The following is a 19,006-nucleotide window of genomic DNA, read 5'->3' as shown; positions in this document are numbered from 1 at the left end:
TGGCCTCCCAGAGCCCCCAGCCCCTCACAGGAGGATCACTGGCCCTTTGGACAGGAAACCCTCCCTTACGCTGAACAGAGGTTAGGACGGCCAGTCCCTGTCCTGTAAGTGTGCTCACTGTGATGATGAAAGAAACCCGTTCTCAACAGCCTCAGGGGCAGTCCTCGATCTCGTCACCGCAGCAGCCACCCAATGTTAAGTCTCCCACCACCTCGCCGTCCTTTCCACTTTCAATAGCCTCAACTCAACAATCCTCGGCGCCACAGGGACCTGCCTCCCCGATCCGACCACCTTCTCCCTGTCCCTTAGCCTCTTTCTCGTTCACTTCCTCCTGGGGCCAGCAGATCCCACAGTCACCATCGTGCTCATGGACGTGGACTCCCTTCTCTGCCAACAGCCTGCGCGGTGCCTGCACCACCCCCAGTGCAGCCTGGGAACACGCTGCGACAGCTGTCACCTCCAGGACGCTGAATGCAGTGGACCCTCGATGCCACCCAGCAGCCCAGCTCATGTCCCTCGTCCAGTCATTCCCCCAGATGAAGGTTTCATGTCTTCCCTTTCCTCTGAATTCCTAAAGCCTCCCCATTCCATGGTGACCCTGTTTTATATTTCACCAGGAAAACAGAATCGACATCCAGAGAGACCGCCATGTACCCTATGGGCTCATCTACTCTGGTCCCTTCTCTCCGACTGGTAGGAAGCAGGACTCCTGGTCAAGCCAAAGCCAGCCACACGCCCAGCCCTCCTGTCTAACTGAGCCACTGGTTCAGCAACCCTCCCCTCCTCCATGACTCACCCCCCTCACGTCCCACAGTTATACAAACAAGTTATTTATTTCATTCTGAATATAATGCACAGAAAAATGCTGGGAATGACACTTGCCAAACTCTTACCAAGAAAATAGTGTGTCTGGGACCGGGCTTTCTAGATAAATCTTACAACTTAGTAATCTATGTGATCTGATTGTCAAAAAATATTCTCTTTCATCAAACTGCTGAATTATAGCCGAAGGCCTCCATGGTAAATAAACCAAACTGCAAACGTCCCAGACTCCATTAACAGTCAAAATGCAGTATTCTCACAGACTTGGCAATTTTTACTACCATGATGTTATCAATGAAACTGAACTCTGCTGAGGAAAGTTTTTTTGAAAATATTGAATTTTTGGCAAGTAATACAAATTACTTGAAAATCTATCAATAAAATTTTGATCAGTTCACAGGAACCAGTCTCTGGTCACATGACCACTTGGGTGTGGGTGTGCGAGTGCACACTAGACAGATTTCTCTCCCTACTACACAAACAGTAGTAAGCATTCCAGTGTGTGGGGGGATTAGAATTACTCCAGGGATTAGAATTATTCAGTTTCTCCCCACCTGACTTGGAGACACTCACTAGGCTCAGGGCCCCCTCATCATCTCCTGCACATTCAAAGAGGACGTAAGCAGAGTGTCCCACGACATGACAGAGTGAGAACCATCTAGAATGCCAGTGAGGGATCTGCTCAGGACCTGCATGTCTCCAATGCATGCACCTAACTTGGGTGTAACAATCTTTTTGCTTTAAAGGGTTCACTTCAGGCCTGATGATGATGGTGCGAGAGCCGCCCCAGACAGTGAGCAATGGGAACACCTGCCCTCAGCGTTTGTCTGCCTGTCAGCAGCACATTCACCTTTTATCTGGGTCTTCGAAAGCAGTTCGCCATCTTCTAAAGGAAATGAAAGGTTAACGGGCAAACCTATCCAGAACCACATTAAACCCTTCAGCTACAGTAAAGTACAACACAAACTGGAGAAGAGGCCTGCATCCTGAAACCAAATAACACTCTTTAAGCTAACCATTCAAGTTACTCTGAAAAACACAAATTAACCTGAGCCAATGCTCCCTACTCAGCAATCCCTCTTAACACATTGGAGGTAGGCTCCATAAGGCATTTACACTCCTGAGGTTGCTAGAAGGATTAGTAACTGCCAGACACACACTGAGAAGTGGTTACACTCACCTACATGAATAGTCCACACTGTTGCTGCTGCCTCCTTAACTCTACTGTCAAACAGAACAACTGCTTTAAGACCCTCAGTTTTTCACCAAAGAGAAGCAAGCACAGTGAAGTCAGCAAACAGAATTGAACACAGCTTGAGGCCAACCATTCAACTTCACTCCCCCACCTCACAAATTTTCAATTATACAGAACAGAAAGAACTGTACAAGAACCACCTAGCCGCACTGGCTGGATTCAGCGAATGTTAACATCTTTGCTGTATGTATTTGTTCTCTTTTTCTCTATCCATCCTCCCATCCTATTTGAAAGTAAGTTGCTGACATTATGAAACTTTGCCCCTAAATACTTTGGTTTGCATTTCTCAAGAACAAAGATATTCTTGGCATAAACCCAACACCATTACCGCACCTAAAAAAATTAACACCATTTTCCTAATATATCAAAAACATAATCCAATCTCCCCAACTAACCAAAAATGTCTTGGACATGAGGAACTTAGGTGCACACAGCTTCATCCAGAACAGTCTGCCTCTCCCCAGGCAGACCTGAGCCTCTGCTACACTTGGTCATGCACACGGCCGCCTCGTCCCACCCAGCTGAGTCTAGACTTACTTCTGTAGCAGCCTTTAGTATAAAACAAACACGATAATGCATGTTCACAAAGGTAGTATTTCCTTTACTATCAATTTCTGTTTATCCTACAAATATTCCAGGTCCCATGAGGTTGAACACTGGCTGAAATAAAACTGATGGTGTCTCACTGAGGCAACCCAAAGCCTGATGGGAGGAATGGTGGGAGGGTCAGGATTAAACAGGAGCAATGAAGACAGTGTTGGCCTGGACTGACGGGATGCAGTGCGAAGTGAGCTTTAAAAAATACCTACTTGATTCTCTTTAGCAGAAGATTCCAAAAAAGCTGCATTCCAAGATTCTGCTAACGCCTTCCCTTCTTCATAACTGATCACCCTAAAGGACAAAAATTCTCATTAAAGAGCTGTGCTCTTTATTATATAAAACATCTACTGTACTTGGATTTCTGAAACAGACTCCATGTTTATGAAGTTTCTCCTCCTGGAGCAGATGCATGCTCCGTTCAGTGCCATCAGCTGGGGAGCACTCTATTTCTACACTATACAGCCCCCTTCAGTGCTCACAGCCCAAGGGTAAGGAGGCTGGGCAATGGTTTGAGGCTGCAACTTCCTTTGGCATGGGTCCACTATGAGAGGCCCACAGACAAGGGCCCCCCATAAATCATGACCATGCATCACTCCCACCTGAGCCGGGGAACAGACAGACACTGTCTTATGGGAGTACTAGTACTCACTCCCTGGCAGCCCTCACAGCTCACAGAAGGCATTTACCAACACCCCAACATCTTAGAGAGAGCTGCACGTGCCCGAGGACAGGGGCAACCCCCAAAGGGCCATGGCTATGCTACGCTCAGGCTGCCAGCATCCAGCCGGCATTTCCTGCCGGCTGGGCCACTGCTCTAATCCTAACCTTGCACTCAAAAAACAATTTGTTGAGTAAATGAACGCTCCCATTGTCTTGTTAGGGTCTGCTTTGCACAAAATGGTAGAAGAAACGAAAGATAATTTTTCTTCAGTGTTTGCTCCCTCTCTTCTCCAGGAAACACTTTTCAAGGGCAGGTGAGTTGGCTTCTGCCAAGCAGCACCGCGCACCTCCCTGAAACACAGAACACAGGGGGCCGCAGCTTAAAATCCCCCCGGCCCCCCCCCCCCCCACCCGCCAGGGAACAACGGAACCCGTGACTTCTGGGACTTAACATCTCAGACTCAATTCTATGAATCAGCAGTTATTAGAAGTGACATACCTTTCCATATGTAGGTCTTTCTTATTCCCAACCAACATAATAGGTATTCTGTTAATATAAGAAAGAAAGGCAAAGAAAACGAGTCAGTTTGTCCAGAAGGTGCTATTGGAAAGAGTGTATCTAACTAGAGAGAAAAATGTTCCTACTTACTGCACTTTCCCCACCATGTCCAACAACTTGCCATGGATAACTTTAATCACCTCAAAACTATAAAAGGAAAAACATGAAGTCAGACATCCAATTTAATTTTTTTAAAAAATATATTTTTTATTGATTTCAGAGAGGAAAGGAGAGGGAGAGATAGAAACATCAATGGTGACAGAGAATCATTGATTGGCCGCCTCCTGCATGCCCCCCATTGGGGATTGAGCCTGCAACCCAGGCATGTGCCCTTGACTGGAATTGAACCTGGGATCCTTCAATCTGCAGGCCAATGCTTTATCCACTGAGCCAAACCAGCTAGGGCAGACACCCAATTTAGTGTTCATGTTTTAAATGTTTATTATGTAAAGCTTTTTTTTTTTAAAATATATTTTATTGATTTTTTACAGAGAGGAAGGGAGAGGAAGAGAGAGCTAGAAACATCGATGAGAGAGAAACATCAATCAGCTGCCTCCTGCATGCCCCCCACTGGGGATGTGCCCGCAACCAAGGTACATGCCCTTGACCGGAATCGAACCTGGGACCTTTCAGTCAGCAGGCTGACACTCTATCCACTGAGCCAAACCGGCTAGGGCTATTATGTAAAGTTTTAGTGAGAAACATAGAAAATGTCAGATTCACCATTTTAATAAAATAAACCGAACACAAAGAATTCCTTTCTTTTTCCTACCAATATTTCACATGTACATGTATTTGACACTCAGTAACACCAATTGAGAACATTCAAAATGAAACAGGTCTGACATTTAATGGGAAAAGTCTAACACTGAGCTGACAAACCACATAATCTCTGAATAAACATTTGTAGAACATTCCTTAGCTAGTGGGCCCCAGCAGTCAGCCCATGTTCCACATTTACATGATGAAAACACAGAAAAAGTAATCACTTTATGCATTCCCTATTTCAATCAGCAGATAAGCTCAGACTGTGTTCAATCACTATTTATCTAGAACATCTATCAGGATATTGTTTTTCCTTTAACAACCTGTTTGTCCCACAAAACATTTAGCTTAGTAATTAAGTCTAATTGTTACTACACCAATTCCAGCATAATCCTTTATAAGGATTAATGCTATCTCTGCATAGCAAAGAAACTCAAGCAAGGAAGAGGCGTTGAGTCTTACCTTTTGATCGATGTCACAGAATACACGAGAATATAACCATTAATATCTATGGAGTACGTCTGGGGAAAGATGGAATATTCATCCTGTGGAAGAAAAAGGATTACACTTGGCATAACAAGCAATCTTCACCCAAAGTTCTTCACATATTTCCTGGTCAAAGAAATCAAAGTAAACAAAATGTGGATTACAATATTATTCTAGAAACATAGTCCACACACTCAAGATTTATTTAAGACTGGTCTGGGGGTGATCATGTGCTTTAAGCCAATATTAAAAATTGACTCCTGTAAATCTTGGGAGAAGAGGATGTAAGGAATAAAAAGATGACTGGTTTGTGTTCTCTTTTATGGATGAAAGTCCAGAATCTCTTAGACCTCACAGAAAATTCACAAGTGCTACTGGTTTATTCCACACATCTGTACTTTCCTACATAAAATAGTTATATTATCACGTGCCCTGTTTTCTGTGTGTGTGTCACAATGGCCTGAGCACTGATCATTGGATTTCTGAAACAGGCTCCATGTTTATGAAGTTTCTCCTCCTGGAGCAGATGCATGCTCCGTTCAGTGCCATCAGCTGGGGAGCACTCTATTTCTACACTGTACAGCCCCCTTCAGTGCTCACAGCCCAAGGGTAAGGAGGCTGGGCAATGGTTTGAGGCTGCAACTTCCTCTGGCATGGGTCCACTATGAGAGGCCCACAGACAAGGGCCCCCCATAAATCATGACCATGCATCACTGGCTGGGTGACCACCAGCACTCGAGAGGGAGGGGAGGAGAAGAGAATGGAGAAACTGTAGAGTGAGTACCCAGACATTTGAGGATGGAATGAGTTATTTACTGAGCAGCTTTAGGAATTAAAAACAAAGGTACAGCCCTAACCGGTTTGGCTCAGTGGATAGAGCGTCAGCCTGCGGACTCAAGGGTCCCAGGTTCGATTCCAGTCAAGGGCATGTACTTTGGTTGCGGGCACATACCCAGTGGGGAGTGTGCAGGAGGCAGCTGATCGATGTTTCTCTCTCATTGATGTTTCTAACTCTCTATTCCTCTCCCTTCCTCTCTGTAAAAAAAATCAATAAAATATATTTAAAAAACAACAACAACAAAAAACCACAAAGGTACACATTGTGCAACAGGGTACTGGCACCCAGTTTTATATGGCTTTATGAAACTGCTTTAGATCCGGAATTATCAAAGCACAGAGAGGCTAACGTCAATACAGCCTTCATCAGTGCACACCCCTGCCTGGTACAAATATGTTGCTCTCAGTTGAAACAGAACTGTCCACATACCACACACACCAAGCACTATTATAGAAAAATCGAGGCAAGTAACTGTCTGTTAACTTTGCAATTCCATAGTATGGTTACAACTAGTGTCCATGACAACCCTGAATTTCTGCCCTATGGTAAAGTGTCTTTTAAAAACAAAAAGAAAAATTTAGTTGTCCTATCAACTCTCTGACATCAAAAATAGTGGTCATTAATCAGAAAATAGCATTTCTACATCACAGAGCTTACTATCTATGCAAAATAAAACCTTTATTTTCCTTATTAGTACAACTTTTATTAAGTTGAATTTATTTTAGTGTTGATTTTTTAAAAATATGTTTTTATTGATTTTAGAGAGAGAGGAAGGAAGAGAGAGAAAAACATTGACCAGCTGCCTTCTATAACACCCTGTACTGGGGCTCGAGCCCACAACCTGGGCATGCGCCTTGACTGGGAATTGAACCAGTGACCTTTTAGTTCATGGGACAATGCTCAACCAACCGAGTTGCTCCGGCCGGTCTTAGTGTTGATTATTGAAAACAAATTGTTAATGGAATGACAGATCTATCTACCCAGATTAAAAACAAAATTCCAAATGATTTTAGTCACCAGCTCAGGTACAGTGGCTCCAAAGTTCAAATTATGTTTCCTCTGAAGGGAAGATGTGAAAAAAAAGAGTAATCCTATTTAAGTTGGCGCAAGCAACAACTAGTTAGAAAGTATAATGGAGGAACAAGATCTTCTGCTGTAGCAGTAACCAAAAAGGACAAAATTCCTAGGAATAAACTGAAGGAAACAAAAATATATGCTTCATTTAAAGAAAATCTTAATACTCCTGAGATAAAGGACTTAAATAAATGGAACAGCGAGCATGGCTGTCTTTAGCAAGAATATGCAGAACTGTAAGGATATCCACTGATTAACCCTAAATTAATATATAAATGTAACATGATGCTGGCCAAAAAAGCATACGTTTGTTGTTAATCCTCACCTGAGAATATTTTTCCCATTGATTTTTAGAGAGTGGAAGGGAAAGGGGAGAAGAGAGAGGTAGAAACATCGATGTGGGAGACACACATCAATAGGTTGCCTCCCACCCATGCTCCTACCAGGGCCAGGGATTGAACCTGCAACCCACATGTGACTGGGAATGGAACCTGAGACCCTCCAGTGCTTGGGCCCACACTCTAACCCGGGCCAGGGCAAAAAGCATACTTCCTGACAAAGAAAACCAACTGTGGAGGCAGGTGGGTGGGAACCACAGAGCTGCAGTAATTAAAGTAGTGCAGTACTGGCTCATGAATGGAGCTGACTGAAAATTCTACAAAGAACCAACAGATATGGGAATTAGGTATATGATAATGTTGGCATTCAAATCAGGAAGGATACAAAGTAACACATAAGGAACAAATGCGGAGGCATCTGGGGGAAATGGCTAAACTGGATGTCTACCTCACACCTCAGCAAACATGTATTCCGGAGGAATCAGACTTAAAGATGAAAATTGAAGCTGCGCATGGTAGACCGGAGAATTTAAATGGAAAACAAAACCTTGCCGCTCAGCTCATGTACCAAATGCTAATTTTCTTCAAATCAATGAGACCAACCAGCTAATCGAAAAAGGGGAAAGTACATGAATAGACATGATAGTTCACAGAAAAGATGGATGTCCTCAAATAGGGAAAATAGAATCAAACTCCTTCATAAACACTAATTAAAATGACAGATACTAATTTTCACCTAGCAGATGGATAGATATAAAAATTTCGTAACACACTGTGTTGGTGATTCACTGCTGGTGAGAATATAAACCATGACCCTATGGCCCAGCAATCCCACACCCAGGCATGTTCTTACACACATACCATCTGTCTAAAACGACAGTGTATAATGGAGGCACTAACGGTGGGAGAGACTGGAAACATGTGGTTAAATGATGATATAGCCCAAATAACAGGACATTATGCAGCCATGGGGAAAACAAAAAGAGGCCGCATGCACTGATATGGGATAGTCTCCAAGGTGGAGACAGATCTGTGTTACTTTTTGGGGTACAAACAAACAAACAAACAAAAACCTTAAAACTATACTTGAATGTTGATGATAAAATATCTTGGAAGCAAATAGTAGAAACTGATAACGGGAGTTGCTGTTGGGGTGAAGCTAAGGTAGCTAGAGAGGGAAAGACTTAAGGTTTACTATTTGCCTTTTTGTGTTGCTTTCTTTCTGTAACAGGTGCATTTATTACTATTTAAAAAAATAAACTTAATTCTTTTTTTTGAAGGGGAAATTGACAGTATAAAACTGACTGTCATTGATTCACTTGTCATTGAATCTACTGAAATTAGACCAAAAGAAAGTATTTCATGCAAACTAAAAATAATAAATTTGTATTTAACTATGTTCACCATCATCCCTCGCTGCAATGACACCAGGTGTAACACAAACTACCATAGAGCACTTGCTGTCAGGTATTGCTATACAGCCATTTATTATGTGTAATTAATTTTCCTCCTAAAAAGTGCAAGCTAGTGAACAAAGTGACGAGGTTGCTTTTAAAGAATTTGCCCCCCACTCACCTTTCCATCCTACTAGCAGCCTTAAGCCCAGAATAAGCCCACGTGAACCCAATTTAAAAACAGCCCTGGGAGCAGTGATCTGTTACCCCAGCCAGTTTTACAGAACCAGGGTGGACTGCAGAAGGTAATGCCTGTGTCACACCATCATGAGTGGTAAATACTAGCATAGCCTTTTATTTTCTGGTCTCCTAGCCACGAATATAGCCTTTAAGAACTGTTAGCTGCAGTGAGAACAAATTATTCCAAGTAGCTAAATTTGGATATATTTTTTGCGAAAATTCTCTAAATATTCTTATCTGGCAGTAACAGAACCCAAAACAGCAAAGACAAGCAGAGCTGGAAATGGACCTCGCTCTGGCCTCTCCCTCACTCCTACACTCACTCCCTGAGATGGGATCCTTTTGGGGTCACTCTTTGTAAAACTCTATCATTAGAACAATTACAGGAGTGTGATGGCCAAGTGGACATTTCTGCTTTAGAGCAAAACAAGAACCTCAGAGGAACACAACTCCCACAGTGGCCAGGAGAGTCAATATAAAGAAACTAGAGGCCCGGCGCACAAAAATTTGGGCACTGGGGGAGGGGGGGTCCCCTCAGCCCGGCCTGTGCCCTCTCGCAGTCTGCGACCCCTTGGGGGATGTCCACCTGCTGGCTTAGGCCCGCTCCCGGGGGGAGCAGGCCTAAGCTGGCAGTCAGACATCCCTCTCACAGCCCGGGAGCCCTCGGGGGATGTCCACTTGCCAGGGGGAGCAGGCCTAAGCTGCAGTTGGACATCCTTAGCGCTGCTGAGGAGGCGGGAGAGGCTCCTGCCACTACCGCTGTGCTGGCAGCTGGCAGCCTGGCTTGTGGCTACGCAAAGCTCCCCCTGTGGGAGCACACTGACCACCAGGGGGAAGCTCCTGCATTGAGCGTCTCCCCCCTGGTGGTCAGTGTGTGTCATAGTGACCAGTAATTCCCAGTCGTTCTGCTGTTAGGGTCAATTTGCATATTACCCTTTTATTATATAGGACAGAGGCCTGGTGCACGGGTGGGGGCTGGCTGGTTTGCCCTGAAGGGTGTCCTGGATCATGGTGGGGGTCCCGCTGGGGTGCCTGGCCAGCCTGGGTGAGGGGCTGATGGCTGTTTTCAGGCTGGCCAAGCCCTCCAGCGACCCAAGCTCCCAGCCTCTCCTTCTCTTCTTTTTTTTTTTCCTGGGACTTATTTATCTTCTATAATTGAAACTTTGTAGCCTTGAGCGGGGTGGAGGGCAGGCCACAGCAGGCGGGAAGCTTGGCTTCCTCCATCGCCGGGGGCAACCCAAGCCTCCTGCTTGCTCCAGCTCCATGGCTGCCGCCGCCATCTTAGTTGGGCTAATTTGCATACTAGCTCCTGATGGCTGGTGGGCATGGCTTGAGCATAGCAGAGGGATGGTTAATTTGCATATTTCTCTATTATTATATAGGACTAGAGGCCCGGTGCACAAAAATTTGTGCACTGGGTGGGGGGGGGGAGGGAGGGGGCGGATCCCTCAGCCCGGCCTGTGCCCTCTCGCAGTCTGGGACCCCTCAGGGGATGACCACCTGCTGGCTTAGGCCCGCTCCCAGGGGGATCGGGCCCAAGCTGGCAGTCAGACATCCCTCTGGCAGCCTGGCAGCCCTCGGGGGATGTCCACTTGCCAGCGGGGAGCAGGCCTAAACTGCAGTCGGACATCCTTAGTGCTGCTGAGGAGGCAGGAGAGGCTCCCACCACCACCGCTGTACTGGCAGCCATCAGCCTGGCTTGTGGCTGAGCAGAGCTCCTCCCATGTGAGAGCGCACTGACCACCAGAGGGCAGCTCCTGCATTGAGCGTCTGCCCCCTGGTGGTCAGTGTGTGTCATAGTGACCAGTCATTCCCAGTCCTTCTGCTGTTAGGGTCAGTTTGCATTTTACCCTTTTACTATATAGGATAGAGGCCTGGGGCACGGGTGGGGGCTGGCTGGTTTGCCCTGAAGGGTGTCCCGGATCAGGGTGGGGGTCCCGCTTGGGTGCCTGGCCAGCCTGGATGAGGGGATGATGGCTGTTTGCAGCTGGTCACACCCCCTTCATGGTGGGGTTCCTCACTGGGGTGCCTGGCCAGTCTGGGTGAGGGGCTGAGGGCCGTTTTCAGGCTGGCGGGTGACTGAAGCTCCCAACCTCTCCTTTTTTTTCCTTTTTTTTAATTCTGGGATTTATTTACCTTCTATGGCTGTCACTGGAGCTGAGAGCCGGCTTTAGCTCTGAGGCTCGGCTCCAGCTCTGAGACCTCGGCTGCTGAAAGCAGGTATCTGGGTTAGTTTGGCTTCTATAATTGAAACACTGTTGCAACTCCAGCTCTGAGGCCTGGCTGGCTGAAAGCAGGTTTCTGGGGTTTGTTTAGCTTCTATAATTGCAACATTGTTTCTTAGAGTGCAGCTCAGAGGCCGGCAGCGGCAGGCGGGGAACCTTGGCTTCCTCCATCACTGGAGCAAGCAAGCCTCCTGTTCGCTTCAGCTGCCTGGCTGCCGGCTGCCATCTTGGTTGGCAGTTAATTTGCATATCTCGCTGATTAGCCAATGGGAAAGGTAGCGAAGTTACGGTTAATTACCATGTTTCTCTATTATTAGATAGGAGGATGATCTCTCCAGGCAAATGTTTTCAAGGACAGCTCTTCTCTAAGTAGGAGACACCTGCGTTTCTCTACCCCAGTTGTAAATGTCAATTGAGCTGCAACGTGAGGCCATTGCTCTAGCCTCAGAAGCATCACAGATCCACAAATAAGGACCAAATCCTCTTCAACCCCACAACGATGCTGTGAAGGCATGCACCACAATTACTGCCATCTCACAGATGAAAAATCCGAGGCACAGAAAAGTTCACTGACTTTCTCAAGGTCACTGGTTAGTAAGAACAGCGAGGACTGGAACCCAGGCACTGTGACTGCAGAGCCCACACTCCAAACAACCATGAAGTGCTGGTTCTCCTGGCCAACCACGAGGGCTATTTCCACAGTAACGCTACAGGGATGTGACTGATCAATTTACACCCTCAGCCCCAATTCCCACGAGCTTAGGTAAAAATCCAAAACCGGGATATAAAGACAGCCCTGGCCAGGTGATTCAGTGGGTTAGAGTGTCGCCCTTTGCAACGAAAGATTGAGGGTTCGATCCCTGGTCAGGGTGGGTACAGGAGGCAACCAGTGGATGTTTCTTTCTCACATCTCTACCCCCCCACCCCCACCTCTTCCCTCTCTCTAAAAAGAAATCAACAAAAACATATCCTTGGGTCAGGATTAAAAAAAAAAAAAGTATAAAGGCAAACTGAAATCCTGATAATGTCCACTCCACTATAAACAACATGGCTATTATTTCTTTGCCCAGAACTCTGGTATACCTGCTGTCCCAACATAATTACACTTGTAACCTTCACTCTTAAAAGTGTCTCATTTTAGGCAATAAATTATAGTCACTTTATAAGAGATACAAACCCTAGAAACTCAAAGAGGTCCCACCTGAGTCTCCTCTATACTAGTTTACAGGACAGGCTGCATCCCCTGTGCCATTATTCCCTTCTGGCGACTTCTCTTGCTCCCCATTCCAGCAGCTCCCAGACCCCATTCTGCCCCTGGACGGGACCCTGTACAATAAGCCAAGGATGGCTCTGCTCTAAGAAAACCGCGAGGTCTGACGACATTTTCTTGCCTCACTCGGGGCTATACTTTCCTTCTATCTATGTTCACATCAAAGCATAAAGCAGAGGCAGTTTATTCCAAACAAGACAGGACGACCCCAACTCCCCCACCTAATGCAGCCGGTACTAGATTGCACCACACACACCTCCTGCCAGCAGTCCTTCGTCATTCGTAAGATGCAAGGTGAGGAGTTAGAATCCAACATCGCGGCTCCTCCCACTCCCCACCCACCAGTGAACTGTAATAAAGCCAGCCTAACAGAATGGGTTCTATACAAGCTGGACTGGGTGCCATGGCAATAGGGAAATGAAGCCGACAAAAAGGGGCTTCTTTGTTCCCTTCAAGTTCTCTTAATTTCTTCCACCCTTTGCTTCCAGTCAGTTCCCCTGGCGATCCAGTCCCCACATTAACCTGTGAAAAGATCGTGTTTTTATTAAAGTTACTTAACCTTTGGCAATTACCTATTGTCCAGCAAATCAAACCAACACCCCTTAACCTAGTAATCATATAATCAATCTATGAGCCAGCTGGTTTGCCCTACCTCTCATGCCTTTCCCCTGGAAAAGACTTACTTTTGTTCTCAATGTAGGGGAACACACATCACAAAGGGAGAAAAAGCACTAACGTGAGTCTGACATAAAATTTAGAAAATAAAAAACTCCTCTCCTGTAGTAAGCATTAACCTTCACAATGTTATGAATATATTTAGGACAATTCTAAAGTACAAACCCAAGTTAATTATTTGAAAAACAGCCACAAGTGACTTAAGAAAGACACAGTAGATGGCCTGAAGTCCCAGGGTCTTCCTGGCCTTGCTGCTGTGTGTAGTCAGTGCCTGGGCCAGGACTGCCACAAGTGCCGTAGGAGAGAAAGAGACGAGAGATACTTACTTGCCCAGCTGTGTCTACAAGTTGAAGATGATATTCTTGTCCATTTACTGTGATCAATTTTGTGAAAGCTATAGGGGGAAAGGGGAATTAAATATTAGTTAGCTAAACAATTAACTTTAGATCACTTAAAGCTTGAACAATGACAACCAAGTAAGCAGAGTCCCTAATAATCTCCTAAAAAGGTTCCATAAAACAAAAAGGACACATCTCTGAGTGTATAGATTCTTCTCTACTTCCATTATGTAGCTTAAAAACATTGCCGGCTGACTGAAATCAAGACTGGGCAAACCTTGGACTTTTTCAAAGAAATTGAAATCAGGCAATAATTCATATTCTGTAAAAGAAATTTGAATGCTCTGTGGACAGTCCTTTCTCTTGTGAAAAAGTGAAATCCTATCTAATAAAGAGGGAATATGCTAATTGACTCTCACACTGTGGCAAAATGGCACCCACAGCCAATAAGGAGGGAATATACTACTTGACTGCCACGCCCCCAGAGATGGCGGCACCCACAGCTGCAAGATGGCTGGCAGGGGAGGGCAGTTGTGGGAGATCAGGCCAGCAGGGGAGGGCAGTTAGGGGCAACCAGGCCAGCAGGGGAGGACAGCTGGAGGGGACCCGGCCTGCAGGGGAGGGCAGTTGGGGGCGACCAGGCCAGCAGGGGAGGGCAGTTGAGGGGGGACCAGGCCTGCAAAGGAGGGCAGTTGGGGGTGACCAAGCTGGCAGGGGAGGGCAGTTGGGGGTGATTGGGCCGGCAGGGGAGCAGTTAGGCGTCGATCAGGCTGGCAGGGGAATGGTTAGGGGGTGATCAGGCTGGCAGCAGAAGCAGTTAGGGGCAATCAGGCAGGCAGGCAGGCAGGCGAGCGGTTAGGAGCCAGCAGTCCCGGATTGTGAGAGGGATCCCAGATTGGAGAGGGTGCAGGCTGGGTTGAGGGATCCACCCCCCAGTGCATGAATTTCATGCACCGGGCCTCTAGTATATTACATAAAGCTTGATGTCAAGAATAAACCAAAAGCACAAACCTTTTCACTAATTTATAGGAAGTCTGGTGTCAGAGCACAAAGAGCTAATATTAATTGAAAGGCTACGAACTCCCAGAATGTAAAAAAGCCCCTATCTTACTGACAGATTAACACAGCATTGGAACAGATGTTCTATGTGAAGCCATCATTCCCACTTAGCTTAGGATCCAAGCAATTTGTCACAACTTCTTTTCCCTAACAAGGGGGGAAAAATCAGAGTCAAATAACTTCCGGAAAAGTCAATTCAGAATTTCAAGGAGACAGACTTCAAGCAAATATAGACAAAAGAGGAAAGACTATTAATAATAACTATTACAAAGAACCACCTGGAACCCTGACAACCAAATGGAAAGGTCGCTGCGCCCCATCCCAGCCTTCTTGGCTCATGAGGAGTCTACATCTCCTGGCTGACCGCTGGACTTGATCAGAGCTGCCAGTAGACTCTACCCCATGCCAAAAGGGAAAGACAGATGCTGACAGTTACGAGAGAAACTGTAAGTGACAGAGGAGAGGAGCAACAATCCGGGAGAACCACACCAGCATCAGGCTCTCCGAGTGCCAGTGGGGCACAGACCGCACTACTCGAGCAACTGCACACTTGAGAGCATTCTTGTGCCCTTTCTGGGAATTATCACTTAAAGAATTCTAAGAAAAAGTTCTACTGTATTTTTTTTTTCACACTGCAACCTCTCTGAACTTGGGGTGCACAGTGCATCGACTGTGCGTTCCATCACTGTGGGCCAAGGGGCAGCCACGAGGCACCTCGGTGAAAACCTGCCTTCCACACCTCACCTAAGATCAACATATTTCAGACTTGATGAAAATTCTAGAAGAAACATTGGTGAGCAATAAAATAGCAACCTTTAGTTAGAAGTAATTGTGGTTAGAAAGTGTAATTATTATGAAAAGATTATCTACACAGAACACCATTCACTCACTCAAGAACTATTTCTCGAGTGCCTATTATTCTCGCCACTAGGTGATGGAGTTACTGGGTCCCTGACCTCAGTGAGCTGACACCATGACGGAAGGAGGACGGGGACAGACCTGTCAGGTATCTGCTCTGGGAGCAGCACCAGGAGGTACAATGGCAAGGAGAGGCTCAGTTGGCTGAGCATTCTGTGCACCGAAAGGTTGCTGGTTCGATCCCTGGTTGGAGCTAAGGCAACCAATCGATGTTTCTCTTACATCAATGCTTCTGGCTCTCTCTTTTTTTCCCTCTCTAAGCATGTCTTCGGGTGAGGACTAAAAAAAAAAGTCAGTGCAGCTGAGACTGAGAATGGTGGCAGGCACTTAGGTAGAGGAGGGGCAGGCGGCCATAGAGGACTTGGTCAGAACTTCAGATTTTTATTCGGAAGTGATGGGAAACCAAGGGTTTTTGAGCAGGGGAGTAGCTGGATCTGATTTAAAGGATCACTCTGGTTAGGCTGTGAATAGAAAAATGGACAAGGGACATGGGTGGGAGCCCATAATAGAGTGACCAGGGGGGCAGAGATGGAGGTGTGAGACATGTGGCATTCTGGAAATACTTCAAAGGTAGAACCAAGAGGATTTTCCGGTTGCCTGTGGTAGGGTGTGAAGAACAGGCAGGCAGGAAGACTCCAGTTTCTGGCCTGAGCAACTGGAGGCACGAGTTGCCATGAACCGACACAGAAAAGCCTTCGGGAGGGGCCCTGGGGCAGCAAAGGAGGGGACTGAGGGGCAGGGTTAGGTATGGTCAGTCTGAGAAGCCCATTAAATACCCAAGGGGACTGAGGGCAGCTCAGTAAAAGGCCCGGAGTTGAGGGGAGAGGCTGGGTACGGTGAGACGGGCAAATTCTCAAGGGGAAGACCCCTGGAGAGCGAGGGCAGAGAGAGCCTGAGCCCGACATGCACACCCAGGGGCTCCCTGAGCTGCCAGGTCAGAAACACGGGAAGATTCGGCCACAGACACTGGAAAGTACTGGCTAGGGAGGTAGGAGTAAAAAGGCAGGAGATGGAACTGAACATAAGACAGAAAAGAAATAAAATATTAACAAACGTTTAGCATATCCTTGCACATAAAAAGGATGTAAACCCTCCCACACAAAGCAGTAAGATGAAACTGAAGATCTTCCATCTGTCTTGGGAGAAGTGCCTCCTGTTGTCACTACAGAAAAAGGGAAGCATCCTGCGATCCGCCTGCCAGTCCACAGACTGGGAGCAAACTCTTCTACCGCCTTGTGGAGAAGAGGGAAGCTGGCTTTCCCCTGACACCACTTTCCTTGAACCCTTTCTCCCTTTTTCAATCTCCAGAGAAATTAATCTAATTTCTAGCTTAAAATCCTGAAACTTCTCTAAGCAGGCTAATAGCTACTTACTAGTAAAATCTAATAAACAAGGCTCAGCCTGAAGACTTCTTAAATCTGGTGTTCACAAAGTAAGATCTGCGTTACTAACATGTATGGTGAACTCTTCACCCACACCCCACTGGGCAGTCTGCCACCACACAAGGCTTGATAAACTCCTGTTTCCCACTTTCGAATTTGCTGAGCTTTATTAATCCATCAGCAGTCCTACCTGGGGATGGCAGAGCTGTGACGTGGTGCTATTCCTCTTCAAATTATAAACTATTACTCCATGTCCTCATGTCAATCTAGTTTGAGTTGTTAGATTAGCACAAAGGCACATAAGAAAGCACATTTGCACAGGCAGGATCATCGGTGTAAATATTTCCCCAAACACAAAAAAATATGTGGTTTTATCGATGTTTTCTCCTATGTTTTAAAAGTCCCAGACTTTTTGCTTTTGCAGTGATACTGCATATAAATGTGTCAACACTGAATGTTTGTTACAAATGCCCTGTTCTATATTAGAGTTAAGTGTAAAATAATTACTGGATCATTTACAGATTCATTGTGTTTTTTAGAACCACAAAACCATCTATTTATGTGGTGAGCAACAAGTTTATGACGACAATCCCATTCCTCTCCAATCCCCTATTATCACTGAGCAATGTTTTTCTACTAAATAGTGGGGGAAGGGTTGAGGAAGGGTTTCTGCCCTGTGTTACTGTCAGAAGCATGGAAAATAGAATCAGATGTCTGAATATGCTCATGAACGTTTAAAAACAATACATTTTTATTGATTTCAGAGAGGAAAGGGAGAGTGCGATAGAAACATCAATGATGAGAGAAAATCACTAATGGCTGCCTCCTGCACACCCCACACTGGGGATGGATTCTGTGACCTAGGCATGTACTCTGACCAAAAATCAAACCATGACCTCCTGGTTCATAGGTCGATGCTCAACCACCGAGCCACATCGGCTGGTCGGGCATGCTCAAGAACTTTTAATATACTGTGATACTCATTTCTGCTCTTGCCTAAAGACTTTAAATGAATTCACTTCTGACACTGGAAAAAAAGTATTATTAAACACCAAGTATCAGATAGGAAAACATTAAAAACATGACTAAAGATGATGCTGACAGCCTTCGAAGGAGGGTCCTTCCATTCTGTTTCTGAGACAGTATCAAGGTAAGGAAGTTGGACTTTTGTCTGATCCATTACTTACACATAAAGAAAATGCATTTATAGATAACACCTTGACTTTCCTTCCCACTCAATCTTAAATGGCACAAAGATATACAATTATAAAAATCACTTTTATAAGCAGAGCTTACCATGAAAACTATCTTCTATTGTTCTATGAATAAAATTCTCAAACGAGCCTTATCTCTTAAAGGACACCGCATTCTAAATTGCTATGTAGAGCAAATATCAAGGCCAAGAGCATAGTTTTCTTGTGTTCCGATGCCAATGGAGAGAGAACCAAACTTGTTCACTCAGCATTCAAATTAATCTGTCCTCACAGGGCACACTATTCCGCGACAGCTAAGGAAATCAACAGGATGCCATCAGGACTCCTCCTTCCAGATAAGGCAGAGGTTACTTTCAAACACGTGACTTCCCAGTTAGTTTAGCAATCAACAGGTTTCCTTCCCTGCTACCAGCGTACGGGACAAAGGACAGCTGGATATTTTAAGCCAGAGGTCAGCAAACTTCCTGGAAAGGGCCAGACAGTAAATATTTTAGGCTCAGTGGGCCACATGGTCTCTGCTGCAACTGTCCACCCACTCTGCTGTTGCAGAGAAGCAGCAGCCACAGACAGCATGTACATGAATGAGAATGGCTGTGTTCCAATAAAACTTTACTTATGGATGCTGAAATTTGAATTTCTAGTTGTATACTTTCACATGTCACAAACATTTTTCTTCTTTTGACTCTTTTCAAATATTAAAAATGTAAAAACCATTCTTAGCTCATGGGCAACTTGGCCCAAATTTGTCAACTCCCGTTGAGAGCCTCTTTTTAAGTCTCTCTTGCAAGCTTTGGGCGGGTGAAGTCTACGAATCTAGTTGTTAAAGCTGGTGAGCCTGGCTGTTAGGTAGGCTGCCTGTCTAATATGCCAATCAGGTTTTGTTGAACCCCATGT

The 19,006-nt window shown here is 45.6% G+C and overlaps 1 protein-coding gene and 2 non-coding genes across 3 annotated transcripts in view; all 3 read right to left on the bottom strand.

Moving 5' to 3' along the window:
• The window catches only part of RHEB (Ras homolog, mTORC1 binding), a 36,552-nt gene that overhangs the window by 1,072 nt on the left and 16,474 nt on the right, over positions 1–19,006 (bottom strand). Inside the window, exons 4-8 of the mRNA XM_023764552.1 lie at positions 13,528–13,595; positions 5,124–5,206; positions 3,987–4,043; positions 3,837–3,884; positions 2,887–2,968 (exon numbers count right to left, since the gene is read on the bottom strand). Coding sequence (XP_023620320.1) covers positions 2,887–2,968; positions 3,837–3,884; positions 3,987–4,043; positions 5,124–5,206; positions 13,528–13,595 — 338 coding nt within the window. The remainder of the gene's footprint in view (positions 1–2,886; positions 2,969–3,836; positions 3,885–3,986; positions 4,044–5,123; positions 5,207–13,527; positions 13,596–19,006) is intronic.
• Positions 3,130–3,265, bottom strand: LOC111828352. The gene has a single exon (XR_002832187.1). It is a non-coding gene; the product is annotated as a small nucleolar RNA SNORA42/SNORA80 family (small nucleolar RNA).
• On the bottom strand, positions 5,721–5,856 carry LOC111828351. The gene has a single exon (XR_002832186.1). It is a non-coding gene; the product is annotated as a small nucleolar RNA SNORA42/SNORA80 family (small nucleolar RNA).

The sequence above is a fragment of the Myotis lucifugus genome, unplaced genomic scaffold (genome assembly GCF_000147115.1).
Source record: "Myotis lucifugus unplaced genomic scaffold, Myoluc2.0 scaffold_336, whole genome shotgun sequence".
In the NCBI taxonomy this organism is placed as follows: domain Eukaryota; kingdom Metazoa; phylum Chordata; class Mammalia; order Chiroptera; family Vespertilionidae; genus Myotis; species Myotis lucifugus.
Note: the sequence above shows the minus strand (reverse complement) of the source record. Positions and strands in the feature narration are given on the sequence as shown.